Source organism: Podarcis gaigeae (genome assembly GCF_964106915.1).
Source record: "Podarcis gaigeae genome assembly, chromosome: 17".
NCBI classification, from domain to species: domain Eukaryota; kingdom Metazoa; phylum Chordata; class Lepidosauria; order Squamata; family Lacertidae; genus Podarcis; species Podarcis gaigeae.
In genome coordinates, this window is record NC_139694.1 from 56981 (window position 1) to 76860 (window position 19880).

Here is a 19880-nt window from a genome sequence, read left to right on the forward strand (position 1 = left end):
TAGTTCTTGGTATGAGCTTTCGTGTGCATGCACACTTCTTCAGATACACATGCACACGAAAGCTCATACCAAGAACTAACTTACTGTAGTTGGTCTTTAAGGTGCTACTGGAAGGAATTTTTTTTGTTTTGACTATGGCAGACCAACACGGCTACCTATCTGTAACTGGAACTATTTTTTTTTATTTGAATTGGGGGGGCGAGCTCCCCTTGGCTACAGCAACTCCAGAGGAACTGGCTGTGATAAGAATAATTATTCTTCTTTATATAAAATAAAAGTGCAGATCTCCCTTGCTTTCCCCCTCAGGCCACCTTTAATGTCTTGGAAAATGTACCTGAACAGTGTATTGTTCAGATGAAGCACTGCTTGAAGCACTGCTTTTGTAACCAGCTAATTCCTCCAGATCCCAATTCTTCCACTTTTTATTCAATGCAGTCTCCTTGTGGTTCCTTCGCAGATTCCTGCCTTGCAGCAGGTTGGACTGGATGACCCTTGGGGTCCCTTCCAGCTCGATGCACCATTATATGATTTTTGGAAAAGTGACTCAGAAAAAATAAAGAAGAAAGCACATTTCTTCCATTTAGTCGTCTGCTGGCTCCTTTCCCACTTGATTCTTTCTTCCACTGCAATAATTTAACATTTAATGATAATATTTCCCAGCCACCAAAATAATATTTTAAAAAATGATAAAACATAATATACTACAAATTTCCCTAACCCTTTTATAGTAAGAGCAATTATAATAATAATGGTAACAATTTAAAAATTCATGATAATCCTAATTTATTCCCCTTCCCAGCCCCTGTGGGCTGCTCCCAACAGATTAAAAACACGACACAACATAATAATTACAAACTTCCCTAAGCCTTTTATAATAATAACAAAAGTAATAATTTAAAAATCAATGATGATAATCCTTTATTATTGCTGGCTCCCAACAGAATACAGTATTAAAAAGACGACAAAACTTACAAGCTTCCTTCACGAAAAGGGCGCGGGAGACGCTGAGGAGAAAAAGCGCCAAAAGCCCGACCTGGGATTGGCCAAAAGGCCGACCTATCGCTGCCGAGATTTTTATTTACAGATAGGTAGCCGTGTTGGTCTGCCATAGTCAAAACAAAATAAAAAAATTCCTTCCAGTAGCACCTTAAAGACCAACTAAGTTAGTTCTTGGTATGAGCTTTCATGTGCATGCACACTTCTTGTGCATACACACTTCTGTGTATCTGAAGACGTGTGCATGCACACGAAAGCTCATACCAAGAACTAACTTAGTTGGTCTTTAAGGTGCTACTGGAAGGAATTTTTTTATTTTGTTTTGAGATTTTTATTGTTGCTGTGGCTGCTGGGCGCGTGCGCTGAGCGGGGGGGGGGGGGAGAGCGGGGCATGACGGGAAAGAGGGAAACGGACCAGTGGGGGAAGAAAGGGCAAAAGGCGCGCCACCACCGCCATGTTGGTTGAGGGCAGTGGGACCTAGCCTGCCGTTGGGTGGCGCTGGTCTCCCTCGTGAGGTGAGCGCCTCGTTGGGGTCCCTGCGGAGAAGGAAGGCCGGAGGGCCCCTCTAAATCCCCTCCGTGAGGAGTCCCAACAGTGCCTGAGGGGCCTGGGCCTTCCTCTGCTTTCTCATCATCATCATTATTATTAATGATAATCCTCATTATTAGCTTCTCCTTATTCTCCTCCTCCTTGCAGCGTTTCCCTGAGCGCTGCTTCCAAGCTCCCTCAGGAGCAGCCCAGGTAGACTGCCTCTGGCCCAGGAGGCTCTGCCAGAGCAGAAGAGGCGCCTGGGATGCCAGGGGTGTCCCACGAGGTGGGCTCCTGACCCCCCAGGAGTCTTTTGGGGTGCAGGGGCCAAAGTCCTGCTTTCTGCCTCCACCCCTCCAGCCTTTGGCCCGCCTCGCCCTGCCGGTGTGCAGGCAAGTTGGGGGCGAAGTCCTGCTGGGCGGATGGCACGCCTGTGGGTGCTGTGGGGTGCCCTGCTGGGCTGGGGTGAGCCAGGGGGGCAAAGGGAGACAGGGGCTGCAAATCCCGTCCCTCTCTCTCTTCTCTCTCTCACATCCCAAAGTCCTTGGAATTATAGCTCTGAGCAGCGGGTTGGACTAGATGACCCTTGAGGCCCTTCCATCTCTCCCTGTCTCTCTCACTCTTCCTCTCCTTTTAATGGCACTTTCCCCTCCGCCCCCCCCCCCAGCTGGGCCTCCATTTCCTAGCTGGGGCGCCTATGGGAACTCAAGTGCCAGCGCCTGCAACTTCGCCTGCGACCGCTGGGATTGCTCTGATGAGAGCCATTGCAGTAAGTTTTGGCATCGCCAAAGGAATCGGGGAGACGTGTCTTGATTCCCCTCGTAGAGAATGATTTAACCCATCTTGACATCCCTCAAAGCACCCTGGGAAACTGTAGTTTCCTATGGAAGGAGACTATTCCGCACAGCCTTTCCAAGGAAACTCTGGGAATTATAGCTCTGAGAGGGTCTGCTTGGGAAACTGAACAAGCTACAGTTCCCACAATGTCCCCCAAAGCACCCTGGAAACAATTGCTTGCTCTGGGCATTGAGGGCTGCAATTCTCTTGTCAGAACTACAGTTCCCAAGGCCATTTCTCTTCCTAGTGAACTCTGGGAACTGTAGCTCACGGGGGGAACAGGGGTCTCCTAACAGCACTTAGTGCCTGGAATGCTGGGAACTGCAGCTTGCTCAGGACGCCTGATTCCTTCTCCTTGCAAGCTACCTGAATGGGCTGGCACTGCCGGGCGCTGCCTTGGCCTGCGACTTTGAAGGCACCACCTGCAGCTGGGAGGACGTCAGCACATCTGGGTACAGGTGGCGCCCAGGGCAGGGCAGAGGCTGGGTGTGCAGCGCCGACCCCCCTTTCGACCACACACTGGGCACCGACCAGGGTAAACGTGCTTCATTTGAAGGGAGGGGAAGCATTGCTTAGCGGTTAGAGCACTCCTTTGAACTGGCGCCCCCCCCGACCTCCCCTCAGGCTGGTACATGAGCACCTCAGAGCAGTGAGCCAAGCTGCCTGCCGCCCCCACCCGACTCCAATCCCTGACCCTGAGCAACGTGGCCTCAACCTGTGAGCTCCGCGCCTGGTACAGCATGGCCGAGACAGGTAAGCTTGGGGCGCTGGCGGTCAGAAATCCAACAGGTGCAGAGCCACCTACTCGGCATTTTCCCCAGTGTGGTGGGGGAAATGCCGCCTGCATGGTTCTCATAACTCCATATCAATATCACATAATACGTTTCTAAACTGCAGGACGTATCGTATCATATAATTATTATTTATTGATTTCCAGACTACTAAACCACCTAGTAGGGTCGGCGTAAAGAAATACTATCCTGATCATTCTTATCATGACATTTACTGATGCCCTGCTTCCCGTCCCCCATTGGGGACGGATAAAAACGAGAGCGGCTGAGGCCAGATGGCAATCCGCAATCCTCGCCGGGGTCAGACTCGATGACCCTCGGGACCCTCACCCCTCCGCCCTTCCCCTGCAGGACTCAACAGGAGCTCCGCCTCGTCCTCTGGTGCCTGGCACCCCCTGATGGCCTACACCGGAAGAGGCCACGGCGTTTTCCAGGTGGGTCTTGAGCTCCTCGCTCTGATTTTTGTGGTTCATGCTGTGCCCATGGCCTTGATATTTGATCTGATAGTGACTTCAGGCTGATCCAGTGCAAAAACCATAAGGATCCGTGTTTTTTAACCATGTTTTTGCGCCATTGCGCCACCATGAAACAGTGGATGCGTGATTTTTTTTGGTTCTGCCTACAGACTAAAATGTGGTGTAGAGTATCATTGTGTTTTTATTTTGTTTCAATATAAAAATCATATGAATTCATGAGGATCCATGCTTCGGATCCATGTTTTTGTGGTGCTGCAGCGCGGCAAGTGTTGGATCCAGTCTGTAGGCGTGCCTTCCAGGTGTAATTTGACACTGGATTTGTTGGAGTTATTTTTTAAAAATTGGAGGATCCATGAGGACCCGTGTAGATCACCTTTAACCCAGACCCCGCACTTTCGCCTACCGCGATGCAAGATGCAGTTCCTGGGTTATGTTGCGAATGCAGCAGCAGCAGCCAATCGCAAAGCGGGTTTCCTTCCGACGAGCCAATAGGCGCGAGCCTCTCTCTTGCTTTCCTTCCGGGAGCCGCTTTGCAAACAGCTGGGTCCCGGGGCTCGTGCAGAGAAGGGGAGGCGGAGACTTGTGCGCTGCTTGAGGTTTTGTTGCAAGCGTGCAGGCACCACCAGCAGCGGTCCGCGATGTCTCGCTTCTTCCAAAGTGTCTCTGCTAAGCGCGCAGAGAGCCGAGGGGGACCAGGCGTGGAAGAGCAGCACTTGAGGCAATGGGGGCTGGCAGGTGAGTGGGATCGTTGGCTTGGCGGCTATGCACCAAGTTTCCCCTGAGTCAGAGCTTTTCAACCTTTATGATTACGGCTCAGGAGTCCAGTTATGTCACCACCACCACCCTCAATTTGGGTATGCAGAAGATATTAAAATTAAATTTAAATAACCGCAGAAAGAGGAGGAAGGAAGTTTTGAAATGTCAAAATGTTTGTAAAATTAACGAAATGTATAAAATCAGTGAAATGTCTAAACTTGAAAAGTATAAATAAAAAAATTGAAATCTTTATTAATTTATTTATGTATTTATTAAAGTTATGTCACCCTTTGCCTGCAGTGCTGACAGCCTCTCACCCTTTTTCAAACATCCTTCCTTGGGGAGTGCTCCCTTAGCCTCCTTTCCTCTCCTTGGGTGTCCTCTGGGCAGCCGCTGCTGCTGCCCCGGTCTCTGAGCTGACCCACCACCCCACCCCAAAGAGAGGAACCTCCGAGACTGAGGCCCTATCCACCAGCAGGGCTTTTAGCCAGGGCTGCTTCAATAAACAGATGCAAGTCTTTGGGAGGGAGAGACAGGAGAAGGCATCAGAGGAGGGAGGGAAGGAAGCAAAGAGGGACAGAGGCCAATGTTGCCCACAGCCTCTAACCATCATTCAAGGCACCATGGCACACTGGTTGAAAACCACTACCCTAAGTGAGCAAATTTCGTGGCTCCTAGGGGTGCGGCATGAAACCTCCTAGCATGTTTGCAAAACTAAGCAGGGCCCAATATGCTTTCAAGATGGGGGGGGGCATGTGTTGAGAAGCCTGCATCACAGGGAGTTGGGATGGATGACCTTGGGGGGGGTCCCTTCAAACTCTACAATTCTATGATTCTGCGGGATGCTGCACTTAAGTGGTTCAAATGTTTCCCAGCTCTGGCAAGATTGCATATGTCTAGAGGGGGGAGTATTGTTTTGTCTTTTTATAGTGCAGTGCACCTCACGATCTTTGGAGCCCACTCCTAGGGGCTGAGGTCCCTTTAGCTCCCCGAATAAAATATTTACCCCTCCCCAAGTTGATGGGCAGTGCCATTCAAATGGTATGTGTGTGCCATGTCCTGTGATTGATTATGCGGGGCGGGGCTTGCCTTACTTGCCCCTCCCCAACATTTTATTCAAGTTGACGCCCCATAAACCACATTTAAGCTTGAGGCATAATAGATATGCCAAGATAATTTATTTCTTCAAGATGCACAATCTATCCATTCTCCCAGTACCCAGATCTCTGGGTTAACCTTACCAGTATTATGCCATGTTCTCTCTTTTTAGGCATTCATCTACGCCCCTATCAGATGGAAGGAGTAAACTGGCTGACAGACTGCTATGAAACCTGGCATGGCTGCATCCTGGGTGATGAAATGGGTCTTGGGAAGACTTGCCAGGTTTCTCATTCTCTCCTTCCCGTTTAATCATTGTAGGAAAAGAGCGGTTATAAGCACTGCATTTCTATGAATGACGCCATGTATTCCCCCCCCCAATGTATTCCAGGCTATTTCTCTGCTTGTTGTCTTAAGTGGGAAGCTTAATAAAAGGCCGTTTTTGATCCTTTGCCCTCTGTCTGTGTTAAACAACTGGAAGCAGGAACTAGAAAGGTAAACTTTGTAAATGTTCATAATCTTCTCAGCAGTGGCACACTGTCAGGCTAGCCCCCTAAATGTTCCTGGTAAATTAGAATATTAAAGCCTGGAGCCTCCTTCTTAAAACCTGGGAAACTTCTGCCCATCTTACGGAGGGATGCACAGTTGCTGACCTGCATGATGTCGGCCTCCACATCACCCTTGCAAGCTGGCGCCTCTGGCCCTAACTGGTCCCCTATGGAAAAATTCACTGCGTGCCCCTGCTTCTCAAAGCCATGAGGCCTACCAATGTTAAACTTCATTGAAAAATCCTGTAAGTCCTATGGTGAGTGCCTGCAGAAAGTCCATACATCAACCATGTAGCAAATAAACGGTTGTATTTCTCATTTTTTCCATCATCAAATTGAAATAGTAATTTTTTAAAAGGGCAACTTGCCTATGACAGCTCTATGCACTGGGAAGCAGTAGAATAAAATGTTGTTTGTTTATTTAACCCGCTCCTGCCTTTCCACCATCTCCATTGATCCTGATATGTGCAGCTGCCCTCAAATGTGAACACTGGGCGCCTTTACCATTCACAGTAGCCCACAAGATATATAACAGATGCCATGTTCAGGCCTTCTGTTAATTAGGACAAAGACCACATTGTGCATAGAGAAGACCCCATCTGAGACTGAAGGCTGTTGGGCTAGATAAATCAGCTTCATATGTTAATAGATTCTGATTAGAGCACTGTATTCTATGTATTTCCTCAATGTTGTTGTTGTTGTTGTTATTATTATTATTATTATTATTATTACTATTATTATAACAGATTTTCTCCAAGTCTTTCCCTCGTGACGTATTCAGGAAACAAGGAAGAAAGAACTGAGCTACAGCAGGACTTCAAATCAAATCATGATTTCCACATTCTGCTGACTACTTACGAGGTACTTAGCATCGTCTAGGGGTACAGAACATACAAAGCACCTGTTTTTCTGTTAATATTTTGGAGGTATGCATCAGGCCACCACCTCTACATCGTACCTCTCCCACCTCTAAATTCTCTATGGTATTGCATTTGTCTTTCTTTGGGGTAGCTCCTCACGTAGATTAAATATTGATCTGCCAGAGCACTGAACTTTGTCCCCAGTGGATACTACACTCTTGTCTTCGATTAAAATCACAATGTGAGGAGACTGGGAAGCCAGCCAGTGCCTCTACATAGCTCCATCCTTATTTTAGACATTTGTGATATATCAGTATATCGCAATGTTAAGCTGTTGATGTATCACAAAGTTGAGAATCAGATATCTTCCAGCCCTAGACAGCATCATATAGATGCTGCGGTTGGGGAAGTGGGCATGAGATGCAAAAATGAAACAGCACACTTCTGTCTGGAAGTTCTAGCAAGGGGTGAGGGAGAGCAGGATCCACTCTTTAATTCATTTGTTTCTTCTCCAGCTACAATATCTTTCTGAGCCTCCATTATTACAGTTCTGCAGCAGTTAAGTGACCAACACCTTTCTTATGCTTGATTGCAGGTGTGCCTTAGAGACACAGCATTTCTGAAACGGTGAGAACATTTCTACCGAGGGTAAAATAACTTCCCCATTACATATGGGGTTCAGAGATTGGTCACATTTCTCCTTGCACTAGCTTTTAGCGGCTGGAGTTAAAGGTTTGTCTCTGATGCTTTCTTAGTCTCTGTCTCAAACTGTGGTTTCTCTCCACAGAAAATTGCCCATCTCATTCTTAGCAAGGGGGCAGAGGAGTCCCCTTTCAGAACATTCCTTCATCAGGAAAAAAATTGTCTACCATTTAATTCCCAAGGAAGCACATCACTTGAATAGCCTGACTCTTTCAGTATAGGCAAAGTGTGACTTGGCCTACTGGCTATTAGGAAACATTCAAAGTTATTCATACTTCATTAACTCTCTCCTGTCCAAGCCCACAATTTCTTTACAAATTAATCTTGTGTAAAACTTATGGGCCCAGATTGTGGGATTACTGGGCAAGTTAAATAACTGCCTAAGTCTGTGTGAAACTTTTCTATATTTTTAAGATTCATGAGGCTTGTGCTTCCAAAGAACAGCACCTTTTTGTGTGGTACATTTGATTCAGCTAGGGAAGGAAAACCAGTAGAAACAGAAAAGACAGAAAGAGCAATTCTTTTGCTCCCCCACCAAATTTGCATTCTGATGTAAACGGTCTACTCTGTCAGGATTTAATTAATCTAAACCTTACATATAGATTGATGCTGAAATGGAGGTGATGCCTAAAAGCCTTTTTTCTCATAGAGAGAAAATGTATTTATTGGGGGGTGTCATTTTTTAAATTAAGCCTCCATGTGACTGTGACTAATGAGTTGTTTTCCTAATCAGTTAAGCAGAATTTTGCTGTAATTTTTCAAATAACAGGACTTTAATCTTTTAAAACGTCCAGAAGACTAATAACAGCAGCTATTATTTTGAGTGCAAAGAGAAACAGATGTTCTGGAAGCAGTAAGATGAGTTTGTTTGTTGTTGTTTTTTAAATTTCAGCAGATGTAGCACATCAGAAAATAAATGGCACTTTTAGGTTTCAAAATATTCTAATGTTTAAAAATTTAATAATTAAGTACATATGCCCTTGTAAATGGCAGGTTTCGGCTAATGGTTGTTTTTCACAAAATAGCACAATAGCACTCTTGTGAGGATAATCTCAATGTTTCCCTTCAGCCAAAGGAAATCAATTTTGAGTCGCTACTGCCCTTTCTGGTTTAACCTTCCGCTCTGTGTAGGCTTTTAAAACTCTGTTCAAAGTGCTCTTGAAAGAGTTCATATCTTAATCAGACTAAGTGCTGACAGCTTTCTGTGCCTGCAAGCATTGGCATATGGATTTTAAAAAATCAGTTGATGCAATAATGGAGTTCTTTTTTGTGTAAGTTTGTGTACGGAAATCTGGGCGGAAGAAGAAAGGAACCATAGTATGTAATATAACCCAGTAGCTCGTGAGTAAGGAAACAGGACAAATGTCTTGCTTCTGGTTGCCCCTGGTGGTTGTGGTTCCTCTAACTTTTCTTCCCCGTGTTCAGTTTCAGCTGGGCTTGCCTTGTTGTGGACGAAGCTCACAGACTGAAGAATCAGGATTCACTACTTCATAAAGTACTCTCTGAGGTAAAGAAAACTACAGTCCTGGTCTTTGTAAAGAAGGAAAGCACATATGTTTTGTCACAGCCTTCTGACTTGAGCTCAGATAGATAAAGGATCTTCTACAGTGAGCTTTTGTTTTGTTAGGTGGATTGGCTTTTCCTCGGGCTCATGCAGACTCCCATAGTCCAACAGTTTAATTTGCCATTCTTCTCTGGTAGGGACTTTATCTTCTTTCCATCTCTGGGCTAATGACATCTGTGCGGCTGTCGTCACTAGCAAATTCTCTGTTCAACCTGAGCAAGAAATTTGAGATGTAAAGCAGTCGCAGGGGGAACCAAATCATGACGCTGCCTTACCTCCCTGCCTTATTCCAGTCGTACCTGAACTGTACATATTCTGGATCTCTTTCAGTTTACAACGGACTTCAACCTCCTGCTGACGGGCACTCCCATTCAGAACAGCCTCCAAGAGTTATATGCCCTGCTTGCTTTCATTGAACCAGCTACATTCCCCAAGGAGCTGGTGGAAGAATTTGTTCACTATTATCATGGAATTGAAAAGGAAAGCAAAGTAGGCAAGTACAAATGTGATAACTGGATGTCGGCTATTACCTGCAGAATGTTGGCGACTGAGATGAAGGTTTTCTTTAAATGGGATTATGTAGAGCCTGCATTTAGGCAAAAAGTCCTTTGGCTTTACAGCCAAGTTTTCCATGGTATGCTATGGAGGAGGAGAAAGCTTCTTCTCTTTGTTTTTTAAGAAATAAAAAATTAAAATATGTACTGAGTTGAGTGTATATGTGTGGGAAGGCGAGTTGAGTCACATGGTAAAATTATGAGTGTCAGGCAATAGATGCCTGTGGTACTCAAATATGTCACGTAGCATTCAGCTTTATGGACTTAGAAACCCTGCCCCCACTTCATATTTAAAATCTAGGGCTATATCTGTGTTTCTCTCCCGTATAGCCAAAGAACTGCACAGTCTCTTGCAGCCCTTCTTGCTCAGAAGAGTGAAGGCTGATGTGGCAGCCGAACTCCCCAAGAAAGAGGAGGTGGTTCTCTACCACGGGATGTCAGCCTTGCAGAGAAAGTTTTACAAGGCTGTTTTGATGAAAGACCTAGGTAATTGGGCAAGGGGAAGACTTTGGAATCGGAATGAAGTGAGCGTGGTGGTTTTACGGGCGCCTGGGAGGCAGAGACTTTGGGGGTCCATCCACACTTCCGCTTGTCCTATGCCTAAAAATCTTGGGTCTGAGTGCTTTTCCTGTGATTTCTAGGGACGAATCTGAGCGGTTTTCCCTTTGCCTGCCACTTTCTCTGGGAAAACCTGCTGAATCATAGCAGTCTGCAGAGAACCCAACTGACATTTGCTCCAGTTCAGCAGTAAAACCAAATTACAGGGAACCAGGCAGAGGGCCTTCTCGGTACTGGCACCAGCCCTGTGGAACGCCCTCCCACCATATGTCAAAGAGAACAACTACCACCAGACTTTTAAAAGACATCTGAAGGCAGCCCTGTTTAGGGAAGTTTTTAATGTTTGAAGCTACTGTATTTTAATATTTTTTTGGAAGCCTCCCAGAGTGGCTGGGGAAGCCCAGCCATATGGGCGGAGTATAAATAATAAATTATTATTATTATTATTATTATTATTATTATTATTATTATATAAAGAGCAGATTTTTCCTGGGGAAAGTGGCAGGACAGGCAAAAGTATAGAAGAGCCCTCTGTTGCCATTTCACTACTGTGTTTACTATTTTTGTTAAACATTACAAACAGCGAACGTAACCATGCAATGTTTTTTCATACTTTTCCGTGTATTAGACGAGGGTTTTTTTACTCCAAAATAAAGTAAAAAATGGGGGGGGGGCATCTTATACGTGGGTAATGCAGAGGAGGGGACGGGCAATTGGTTGCCTCTGCGAGCAGGATCTAGCGATTGGGTGAGTGAATGGTGTCTGCTGCAAGGGCTGTTTTGGATTGGCTGCTGCTTTGTCAGTCGGGTGGGTTATTTGTGGATGCGTAAAAGGCTGCTTTGGATTGGTGGCTGCTTTGTCAAATGGGCAGGTTATTAGTGGATGCTTTGGATTGGCTGCCGCTTTGGCAGTTTGGCTTGCATTGCTTGCGATGGTTAGTGTTTGCCAGTTGGGTGAGTGATCTTTGGTTCGGCATTCCCCCGCCGCCACCCAAAAATTTGCTCATTTTTAAAAATTTGAGCCCCCCAAAATAGAGGGCGTCTTATATATGGGGGCATCTTATAGACAGAAAAGTACGGTATTCCACTCTCAGCGAGCACCTAAGTGATTTAAATATTGAATTTGTGGAACGGCAGTATTCAAACTTCTGGCTTGAATGGAAAATAAACTCGCTAGTTAATCACTGCTTTGACTGACTGAATACAACATTTTTATTTATTTTTTAAAAACACACACACTTTGTTCTATATTTTAGATGCATTTGAAAATGAATCAGGGAAGAAAGCAAAGCTCCAGAATGTGTTAGTTCAACTCCGGAAATGTGTAGCTCATCCGTATCTGTTCAATGGTAAGAAGGCTGCCCAGGACCATCGTTGCCGGTGCTGCTGTCGAGGCAGGCATGGCCGTCACCTCTCAGAGGCTAAGCAGCTCTCATCATGGCTCACTTGCCCATTGGAATGAAAAAGCGGGGAGGTGCCGATCTGGGACTTAAAAGGGAAGAAACCTCAGAGATGGACAAAGGGCAGATCTCTACTCCTGCTTTTTAATGTTAAGGAAGGGATTAGGAATGATTTTGATAACATAGATCGGGGCCAGCAAACGTTTTCAGCAGGGGGCTGGTCCACTGTCCCTCAGACCTTGTGGGGAGCCAGAATATATTTTTTTTGGGGGGGGGATGATGCAAGAGCACTATGAGCCCCAGTGGCTGCTTACCTGTGTCTTGCGAGTGGTAGGGACTGGCAGTGGTGGCGGGACAATGAGCGGCGTGCAAAATGGCTCCGGAGAGGGGCTGCTTAAAATGGCGGCTGCTCAAGCGCTGCTGCTGCTGGCACCAACAAAGCCCAGCCCCCTTCCTCCTCTAGGCAGGGCAGGGAGAAGCCAGGAGGAGACAGGGAGGCGGCACCACCGCATGAGAGAGAGGGAAAGAACAGACACGCTGGCGATCCACGTGACAGTTCCCAGACCATCTGTGGGCCGGATCCAGAAGGCTTGATCTGGCCCGCAGTCCTTAGTTTGCCAAGCCATGACATAGATGGACACAAGACTTCCTACCTCTTACGTTCATAATACATTATTACCTTGTTTTTTTAATAGCTGAATTTTTAATTGTTTTATGCTGCCATATCGGTGAAAAACTCATATGTCCCTATGTGGCAATTTTTTTTACTGCATTCAAATGCCAACCCCCTTCCAATTGTATTTGAGGGGCAGATAACAAAAGGAAATAGAGGGAGGAAGGAAGAATTAAAATGTGACACAAAAGGGTGGAGCAGAGCGACCAGCAGGAAAAGAAACAGTGTTTCAGAGAATGATGTGACTGGGTATTATTTACTTTAGATGAAAAAACTAAGGTAAAAACATTTTAATTATCAAGTATGCCCTGTGACATTTTAGAACGACATATCTAATACATTTCTACTAAGGGGAAATAACATTAAACAGGTCAGTGTAGACACCATTTATCTAGCCTTTAAGGTAAAGGTAAAGGACCCCTGACAGTTAAGTCCAGTCGCAAACAACTCGGGTTGTGGCGCTCATCTCACTTTACTGGCCGAGGGAGCCAACGTTTGTCCGCAGACAGTTTTTCCAGGTCATGTGGCCAGAATGACTAAGCCACTTCTGGCAAAACCAGAGCAGCGCATGGAAATGCCGTTTACCTTCCCGACGGATCAGTACCTATTTATCTACTTGCACTTTGACATGCTTTCAAACTGCTAGGTTGGCAGGAGCTGGGACCGAGCAACGGGAGCTCACCCTGTCGCGGGGATTTGAACCACCGACCTTCCGACCGGCAAGCCCTAGGCTCAGTGGTTTAGACCACAGCGCCGCCCGCGTCCCATTTTATCTAGCCTTACTGTTTGCCTTAACTTATTTTTACCAAGAGGTGTATGTTTCAAGCATCTCCTTTTCAGTTGGTTTGCTGTCTGTTCTGCACAACTGAGAAGGTTTGCCCATTGATGCAGATCCAGCGTGCAACTTAAGGGCTGCTTCTCATCCTAGGACTTTTGTCTGTAATATACACAACTTGCAACTTGTAAGTTTCCAGCACATCCTTGTTACTGAGTGATGGAACCAGAATTTGCATTTGCCAACTCATAAGAGGGAGTTGCTGTGATTTACAGAACTCCCATCTTCCTTGCTCGATTGCCTAGCCAAGAAATTATCTCTATCATGTGTGTTTACCTGGGGATTCTGCTGCTGGCTTTAATATAGTGTATTTCAGTGATTTTTAAAATGTACTATAGTTTTCTTTGCTAGCTCTTTGTAGCGAAAAGCTATTTTTTGCATGCTTCACATCAGCAGATGCAAAGCCTATTTATGCAGCCTAGTGATGGGGCAAGTGCAGTTTTTACCTCTCCTTACTGGGTTGTAGGGAACTGTGTGCCAAGATTACGCTATTCTGACGGTCCTGCTGCAAAGGGCTTGATCAGGAAAAGACTTCGATTTCCCTCTGAAAGTATATTTAAGTATATTTAAGAGTGTTTGGGAACAGCAAAGACATTTATTTGCTCTGCCTTGAAGTACATATTCAGATGCAATCCTTTTGTGGTTAGTAGTCTATAGTCTGCAGTATTAACAGAGAAGTTTCTTGCTAAAATGTCTTTGCATTTCAGGTGTTGAACCAGAACCTTTTATCATTGGGGATCATCTCATTGAAGCCAGTGGGAAGCTGAGCTTGTTGGATAAACTTCTGTCTTTCTTATATCTAGGGTATGTGTTTCACTACTGAACTTTATCACTTTACATAAATCAGCAGAGTAAAGGACCACCTTTACCTGCACTACTCTTCACAGGTGTTGACAACCTGCCTATAAAGTCATTTCAGTTGGCAGGCATGAGAGACAGGGGCCATTTGGTGGTGGCCTCCAGAATTGTGGAATTCCTTTGCCTAGGAGGTGTGTACAGCCTCAGTGTTGCAAATCTTCAAGCGGGTTTTTAAAACCTGCTTTGAAACAAATTACAGTGTTTGGATTTTGTGTGGCTCAAGTGCGGCCTTCTGATGTCACCTCTGCAATTGCAAATTGAGCAATGAGGTTGGACTCTTCCTTCATTTTCACAATGGCAACCCCACCCCTCTATTTGTTATCCTATTCTCAAATCAGAGCACATTGGGTTGCAGTCTAAATCTTCCTTAGTTGAGGCAAGCTTTGTTATGCTACACAGAAAGCTGAGCTGAAGTCAGAGCCTTCCCTTCCTTTCTCATTCCAGTGGTCATCGTGTTTTGCTGTTTTCCCAAATGACACAGATGCTGGATATCCTGCAAGACTACATGGATTACAGAGGTAAATGCCCCTGTTTCTTGATGTGTCTGATCCTGATTCTGGGTATGGAGAAGGGCCGCAAAGAAAAGGTCTCGACTAGTGGTCTATGAATACACCTGGGTCTCGGTCCAGGATCTGTCTCAGTGCCTTGAGTAGCAAAGGAGTCACAACATGTTTCCTTCTTGTCTGAGCTTGCAACTTAAGCATTTTCCTTCCATAGGAGGTTCTGAGGTTAATGCATCATGAACGCTGACCAGGCTGCTACCTCCTGGTGAACAGGATAGGAATTGGGGAGAAGGAGTTGATTTTGATTGGCATCTGTACCCCTCCCTTGGCTTCTAAAAGCCCCTCACTGGTTTAGGAGTAGATCTGCCATGTGCAGTGAAATCCGTTCCACAATTCAGCCATTTTATATATCAAAAGCTCTTGTCCCCTCTTATTTCGCCTGCTTTATTTCAGGATCAGCTGGTCTACTAATGGTGTTATTAAACTGAGAACAAAACATCTATCATCCACTAGTTGATAGTGGGTGAGAGGCCAACTTTGTGTGTACAACCAAGACCTGGGCTAAGAAACACTGCTAACTCAGCTGTGTCCAGCCAGGTGCTGTGCATCACCATTCTAGGTTAAAGGGGTGATGACGAAAGGTCACTATCCATAAAAAGTCTCTCTCTCTCTTGCCAAGAGATTGTGTCGAGGTTCTAGGGTGTTGGACCAATAAACTAAGTAGGGATGTTGTTAGCGTACAACCCCTGCTGCTCTACAACCTCTCTAACAGCTGGCAGAAGCAGTCTCAGATTCTGTTTAATGGGAAGTTTAGGCAAGTTTTTAATGACTGATGTTTTAATGTATTTTTAATCTTTTGTTGGAAGCTGCCCAGAGTGGCTGGGGAAACCTAGCCAGATGGGTGGGGTATAAATAATAACTTCTTATTCTTATTCTTATTCTTATTTATTATCATCATTTATATTAAGCCTCTGGAAGTGGTCATTAGGGGATCAGGGGCAAGGTGCCATCAATACGCGATTTCTCCATAATATCTGTTGGGAGAAGCCATGCAGACCTGGCCCAGTGACTTGGGGACTGTGCTGGGATGGATGAGGGGAAATAAGCTGAGCTTGAATCCTGGTGAAAGGGAAGTGCTGTGGGTGAGTGGCATTTCTTGGGTCCAAGAAATAGGCCAATTGCCTCTCTTGGATGGAGTTGCATCCCTCTTGAAGGAGCAGGTATGCAGTCTGGGGATGATTCCGGATCCAACTTTGTCACCCTTACATAATAATAATAATAATAATAATAATAATAATAATAATAATAATAGAATTTTATTTATACCCCGCCCTCCCCGTCCAGAGCCGGGCTCAGGGCAGCTAACACCAGTAAAATTACAAAAAAAAAACCCAATTTAAAATACAGGTTAAAATGCAATTTAAAATGCAGCCTCATTTTAATAGTAGCCCATAGATCAAAACCATAAGGGGAGGGAAACATAAGGGTCAGACTGAGTCCAAACCAAAGGCCAGGCGGAAGAGCTCCGTCTTGCAGGCCCTGCGGAAAGATGTCAAGTCCCGCAGGGCCCTAGTCTCTTGTGACAGAGCATTCCACCAAGTCGGGGCCAGTACTGAAAAGGCCCTGGCCCTAGTTAAGACTAATCTAACCACCTAGCGACTTGGGACCTCCAAAGTATTGTCATTTGTGGACCTTAAGGTCCGCGGGGCATACCAGGAGAGGCTGTCCCATAGGTACATGGGTCCTAGGCTGCATAGGGCTTTAAAGATCAAAACCAGCACCTTAAACCTGACCCTGTACTCCACCGGGAGGCAGTGCAGTTGGTAAAGCACAGGATGAATGTGATCCCGCAGCAAGGACCCCGTAAGGAACCTTGCCGCGGCATTCTGCACCCGCTGGAGTTTCTGGGTCAGCTTCAAGGGCAGCCCCGTGTAGAGCGAGTTACAATAATCAAGCCTGGAGTGACCATTGCATGGATCACTGTGGCCAGATCAGGGTGAGAAAGGTAAGGGACCAACTGCTTAATACGGCAGAGATGGGAAAATGCCACCTTTGCTGTGGCTGCAACCTGCGCCTCCTTGGAAAGGGAGGCGTCAAAGGTTACACCCAAGCTCTACACTACAGTCCCCAGCATTCTTTAGGGGAAGCCTGTTTAAAGTGGTATGGTGCCACTTAAAATGTATAACACAGATGGGGCCTAAGATGTGTCGGTGTAACTTGAAAAACTGGTACAATAGTGTAAAGGGAAATGACATAATTAGAAAGGAACAGGAAGAGGAGAGTAAAAGGGGACAGCAAAGAGAGGACTGTGGAGAAAGAAAATTGAGATGTGGATAGGGGACAGTGCAGGATAAAGATTCTAAAGGGCCACAAGCACAAACGTTTTTTGAATGGCTTCTTTTAACCGAAAAGGTTACAGCTACGAGCGCCTGGATGGATCTGTCAGAGGTGAAGAGAGGCACCTTGCCATTAAGAATTTTGGCCAGCAACCCATTTTTGTCTTCCTCCTGAGCACAAGGGCAGGTAAGGCAAACGTTACAAAAAGGCAGGATCCCTTTGCCGCCTCCCCAGATGGCGAATAGAGATGCACACAAAACGCCTTGAACTTAGTGCAACTTGGCTTATCCAAATAGCCTGAAGGTCAAGCAGAAATTTTTATGTAAATTCAAGTCCAGTTGTACTGGTTCTGTGCTAGACTTTAGCATTACGCCTGTTGTCAGAGCCAGTCTTCAATGCACCTGATGTTTCCTTCCTACTCAAACACTTAATTTCATTTTTTTAAAAAATGGCAGTCTCTAGCTCTTAAAGCAAGTATTTCAGCTCAACAAAGACTAGCGAGGTGAAATACAGTAAAATTCAAATTTACCCTGGTTCTCTCGGTATGGTATAGTGGACCAGAGAAATTCAGATTCAAGTCCCAGCTCAACTGTGAAGCTCACTGGATGATTCTGGGTGTTCTCTCTGGTGAATCTACCTCACAGGTTTTGAGAAGTTGAACAAAAACTGAGGTGTAAGCTACGCATGAGAGGAACACATCCATGACTCCAAAGATGGGTCAGCTACATTTATATGCAGTATGGATGAGAGGGTCCATTGGGTCAGAAGGCTTTTGAAATGGTATTTTAATGTAATTCTATGTAACAATATGCTTATTTTTAAAAATTGTTTACCTTCCCTTTGGGGTTACATGGTTTATGCAGATATACTTAATATCAGTGCCTTTTCTCTTTAAAAAAATGTGTAGGGGTACTCTCATTTTCCTTCTCATATTGAAATACTGCCCCTCAATGAGTTCAAACTTAGATTCACAAAATGTTGAATGGTATGCGTACCCTCAGAAAAAAAGCAGTTCTCAGTATACTGTTTTATCAAAATACTGTTCCATGCAGTCAGTCAAATCAACTAACAGTTTCTCTCTCTAGTCACCATTTGCTTTGGGCTGTAAAGAGGGAAAACGTGTATTTCATTTGCAATGCTATTTCCGTTCTGAAAACCCCAATGTCACCCTCCTTTATTTCCCAAGGTGGGGTTGGCATGAATCTTACGGCAGCAGACACAGTTGTTTTCGTTGACAGTGACTTTAACCCACAAAATGACCTCCAAGCAGCAGCAAGAGCCCACAGAATCGGCCAGAACAAGTGAGGACAAATCTTTTATGTGCTTTGCTTCTTCTCTCCCTAAGGATATGTTCCACCCATCCTGCTGCATTGCATTGATGCAGCGCTTCCCAGTAAAACTGCATCCAAGTCCCTGACCATACCCCCCATAAATACATACAAAGACTCCTCCAGATCTGTGACTCTACAGGTTGCTACTCCAGCACAAAAGGCATCAGCTCACATACACACCCTGCCTCCTGGAAAGCTTTGTGAATGATTTGTGAACGATTGCTGTTCCTGAAATTTCTTGTGTTTTTTTGTTCTCCTTAATTATCACATTGGTTGTGATCTAATGTGAGCCATCATCTTTAAATGCTTTCCCCACCCCCACCCCTGTGTTCTGCAAGGCCTGTAAAAATTATTCGTTTGATTGGGAGAGACACTGTGGAAGAAATAATCTACCGGCGAGCAGCATCAAAGCTCCAGCTAACCAGCACCATTATCGAAGGGGGCCAGTTTGCACTTGGAGTGCAGAAATCACAGGTGGAAGCAGATATCCAGGTAAAAGAGGGGCCTAATGTGTCTCTGAATAGCAATCTAAACTGCTGAGCAAAGCCAGCCCTACTTTTATTAAAAAGTTGTGGAATGCAACAAAGGGATTTAGCACTGTTTGTGTTGGATTGGGGAATCCAGAACAATTTCAGGCTGGAGAGGAAAGCTGTGGTTTTGTGCTGTTGTTTTTTAAATTTATGGAAAGGCTCAAATCATGTTGTATCATTAGCAGCTTACTGAAATCATAAACTTTCCTTTGTGAGGCTAATGCAGGCTGGAATTCAGTTTTTCTGTGAAATTCTGAAGTTCAGCCCAAACGCCTAGAAAACTAGAATCTAGAGGAAGTAAATTCCCAGCAAATTCTCCCCTCCCTTATCCTCACTTTATTTTCACTTCCAGACCAACAAAGCCTTATGACACAATAAAGCACAGTTGTTTTATAAAAAACTCCTTCCTTTGCTGTTGTAGGATTTCATCTTTGAACTCAAAGCAAAACAGAAAGGCAAAGGTGATGCAATCCTCAGCTTTATGTCTGAATCTGCAGCTTCTTTCATGATGATTGCTTTATCGCTATGAAAAAGGCTTCTGTTGTGTTGGCTCTCAAAGCAGTTCATACACAAGTATAATGGGAATTTGATCAATAGGATCTTCTTCACGCATGTCCAAGCTCCTATATCTTCCTAATATACCGATAGGAGCAGCACTCTGGAAGCGTTAGAGAAGGTGATAGTGAAGCCTTTTAGCCTCCATTTTTCTTTTCGTTTTTTTGAAAGCTGAGCGAAGTCCTGAAATTTGGCTTGGACAAACTGTTCTCGTTGGGTGGAAGCACCATCTGTGATGTGGACCTGGGAAGTATCCTTGGGGAGACAAGAGAAGGATTATGGCTGATGGAAACTGTCCTGTCTACTGCAGAGGGAAATGTAGAAAATGAAGAGCAAAATGCAGAAAGTATGTTGATGGCTCCAACACAAATATATTGGGTTTCTTTTAGAGCTGTAGGGGTCAGAATTGGCCTCAGTTTGAAAACTGATATTTGTTTCTAAACCCTAGCCCTACTCGTTCACCCTTCTCATTTTTCCCAAACAGCCAACCATTGGCCTCTGCTTAAGAAAGATAGTTCTGCTCCTCACTGCTTTCACTGTAAACTTTCCTTTCCAAAACTTCAGACTCTATAATAATAAAAATAATAATT

General features: G+C 45.0%; 1 protein-coding gene across 3 annotated transcripts in view; it reads left to right on the forward strand.

Annotated features, from left to right (window-relative positions):
- Positions 1–2615: 2615 nt before the first annotated feature.
- Positions 2616–19880, forward strand: part of CHD1L (chromodomain helicase DNA binding protein 1 like) — a 29164-nt gene continuing 11899 nt past the window's right edge. Inside the window, exons 1-16 of one of the 3 annotated variants that reach the window (XM_083718637.1) lie at positions 2616–3187; positions 3515–4364; positions 5656–5768; positions 5875–5978; positions 6778–6892; positions 7487–7518; positions 9019–9100; positions 9488–9650; positions 10042–10197; positions 11525–11617; positions 13884–13980; positions 14479–14552; positions 16950–17060; positions 18061–18175; positions 18544–18697; positions 19462–19636. In XM_083718637.1, the coding sequence (XP_083574763.1) occupies positions 4037–4364; positions 5656–5768; positions 5875–5978; positions 6778–6892; positions 7487–7518; positions 9019–9100; positions 9488–9650; positions 10042–10197; positions 11525–11617; positions 13884–13980; positions 14479–14552; positions 16950–17060; positions 18061–18175; positions 18544–18697; positions 19462–19636 (1912 nt within the window). In that variant the 5' untranslated portion in view covers positions 2616–3187; positions 3515–4036. Of the gene's footprint in view, positions 3188–3299; positions 4365–5655; positions 5769–5874; positions 5979–6777; positions 6893–7486; positions 7519–9018; positions 9101–9487; positions 9651–10041; positions 10198–11524; positions 11618–13883; positions 13981–14478; positions 14553–16949; positions 17061–18060; positions 18176–18543; positions 18698–19461; positions 19637–19880 lie in introns of those variants that run through there. The other 2 variants (XM_083718636.1, XM_083718635.1) reach the window with 2 other exon arrangements.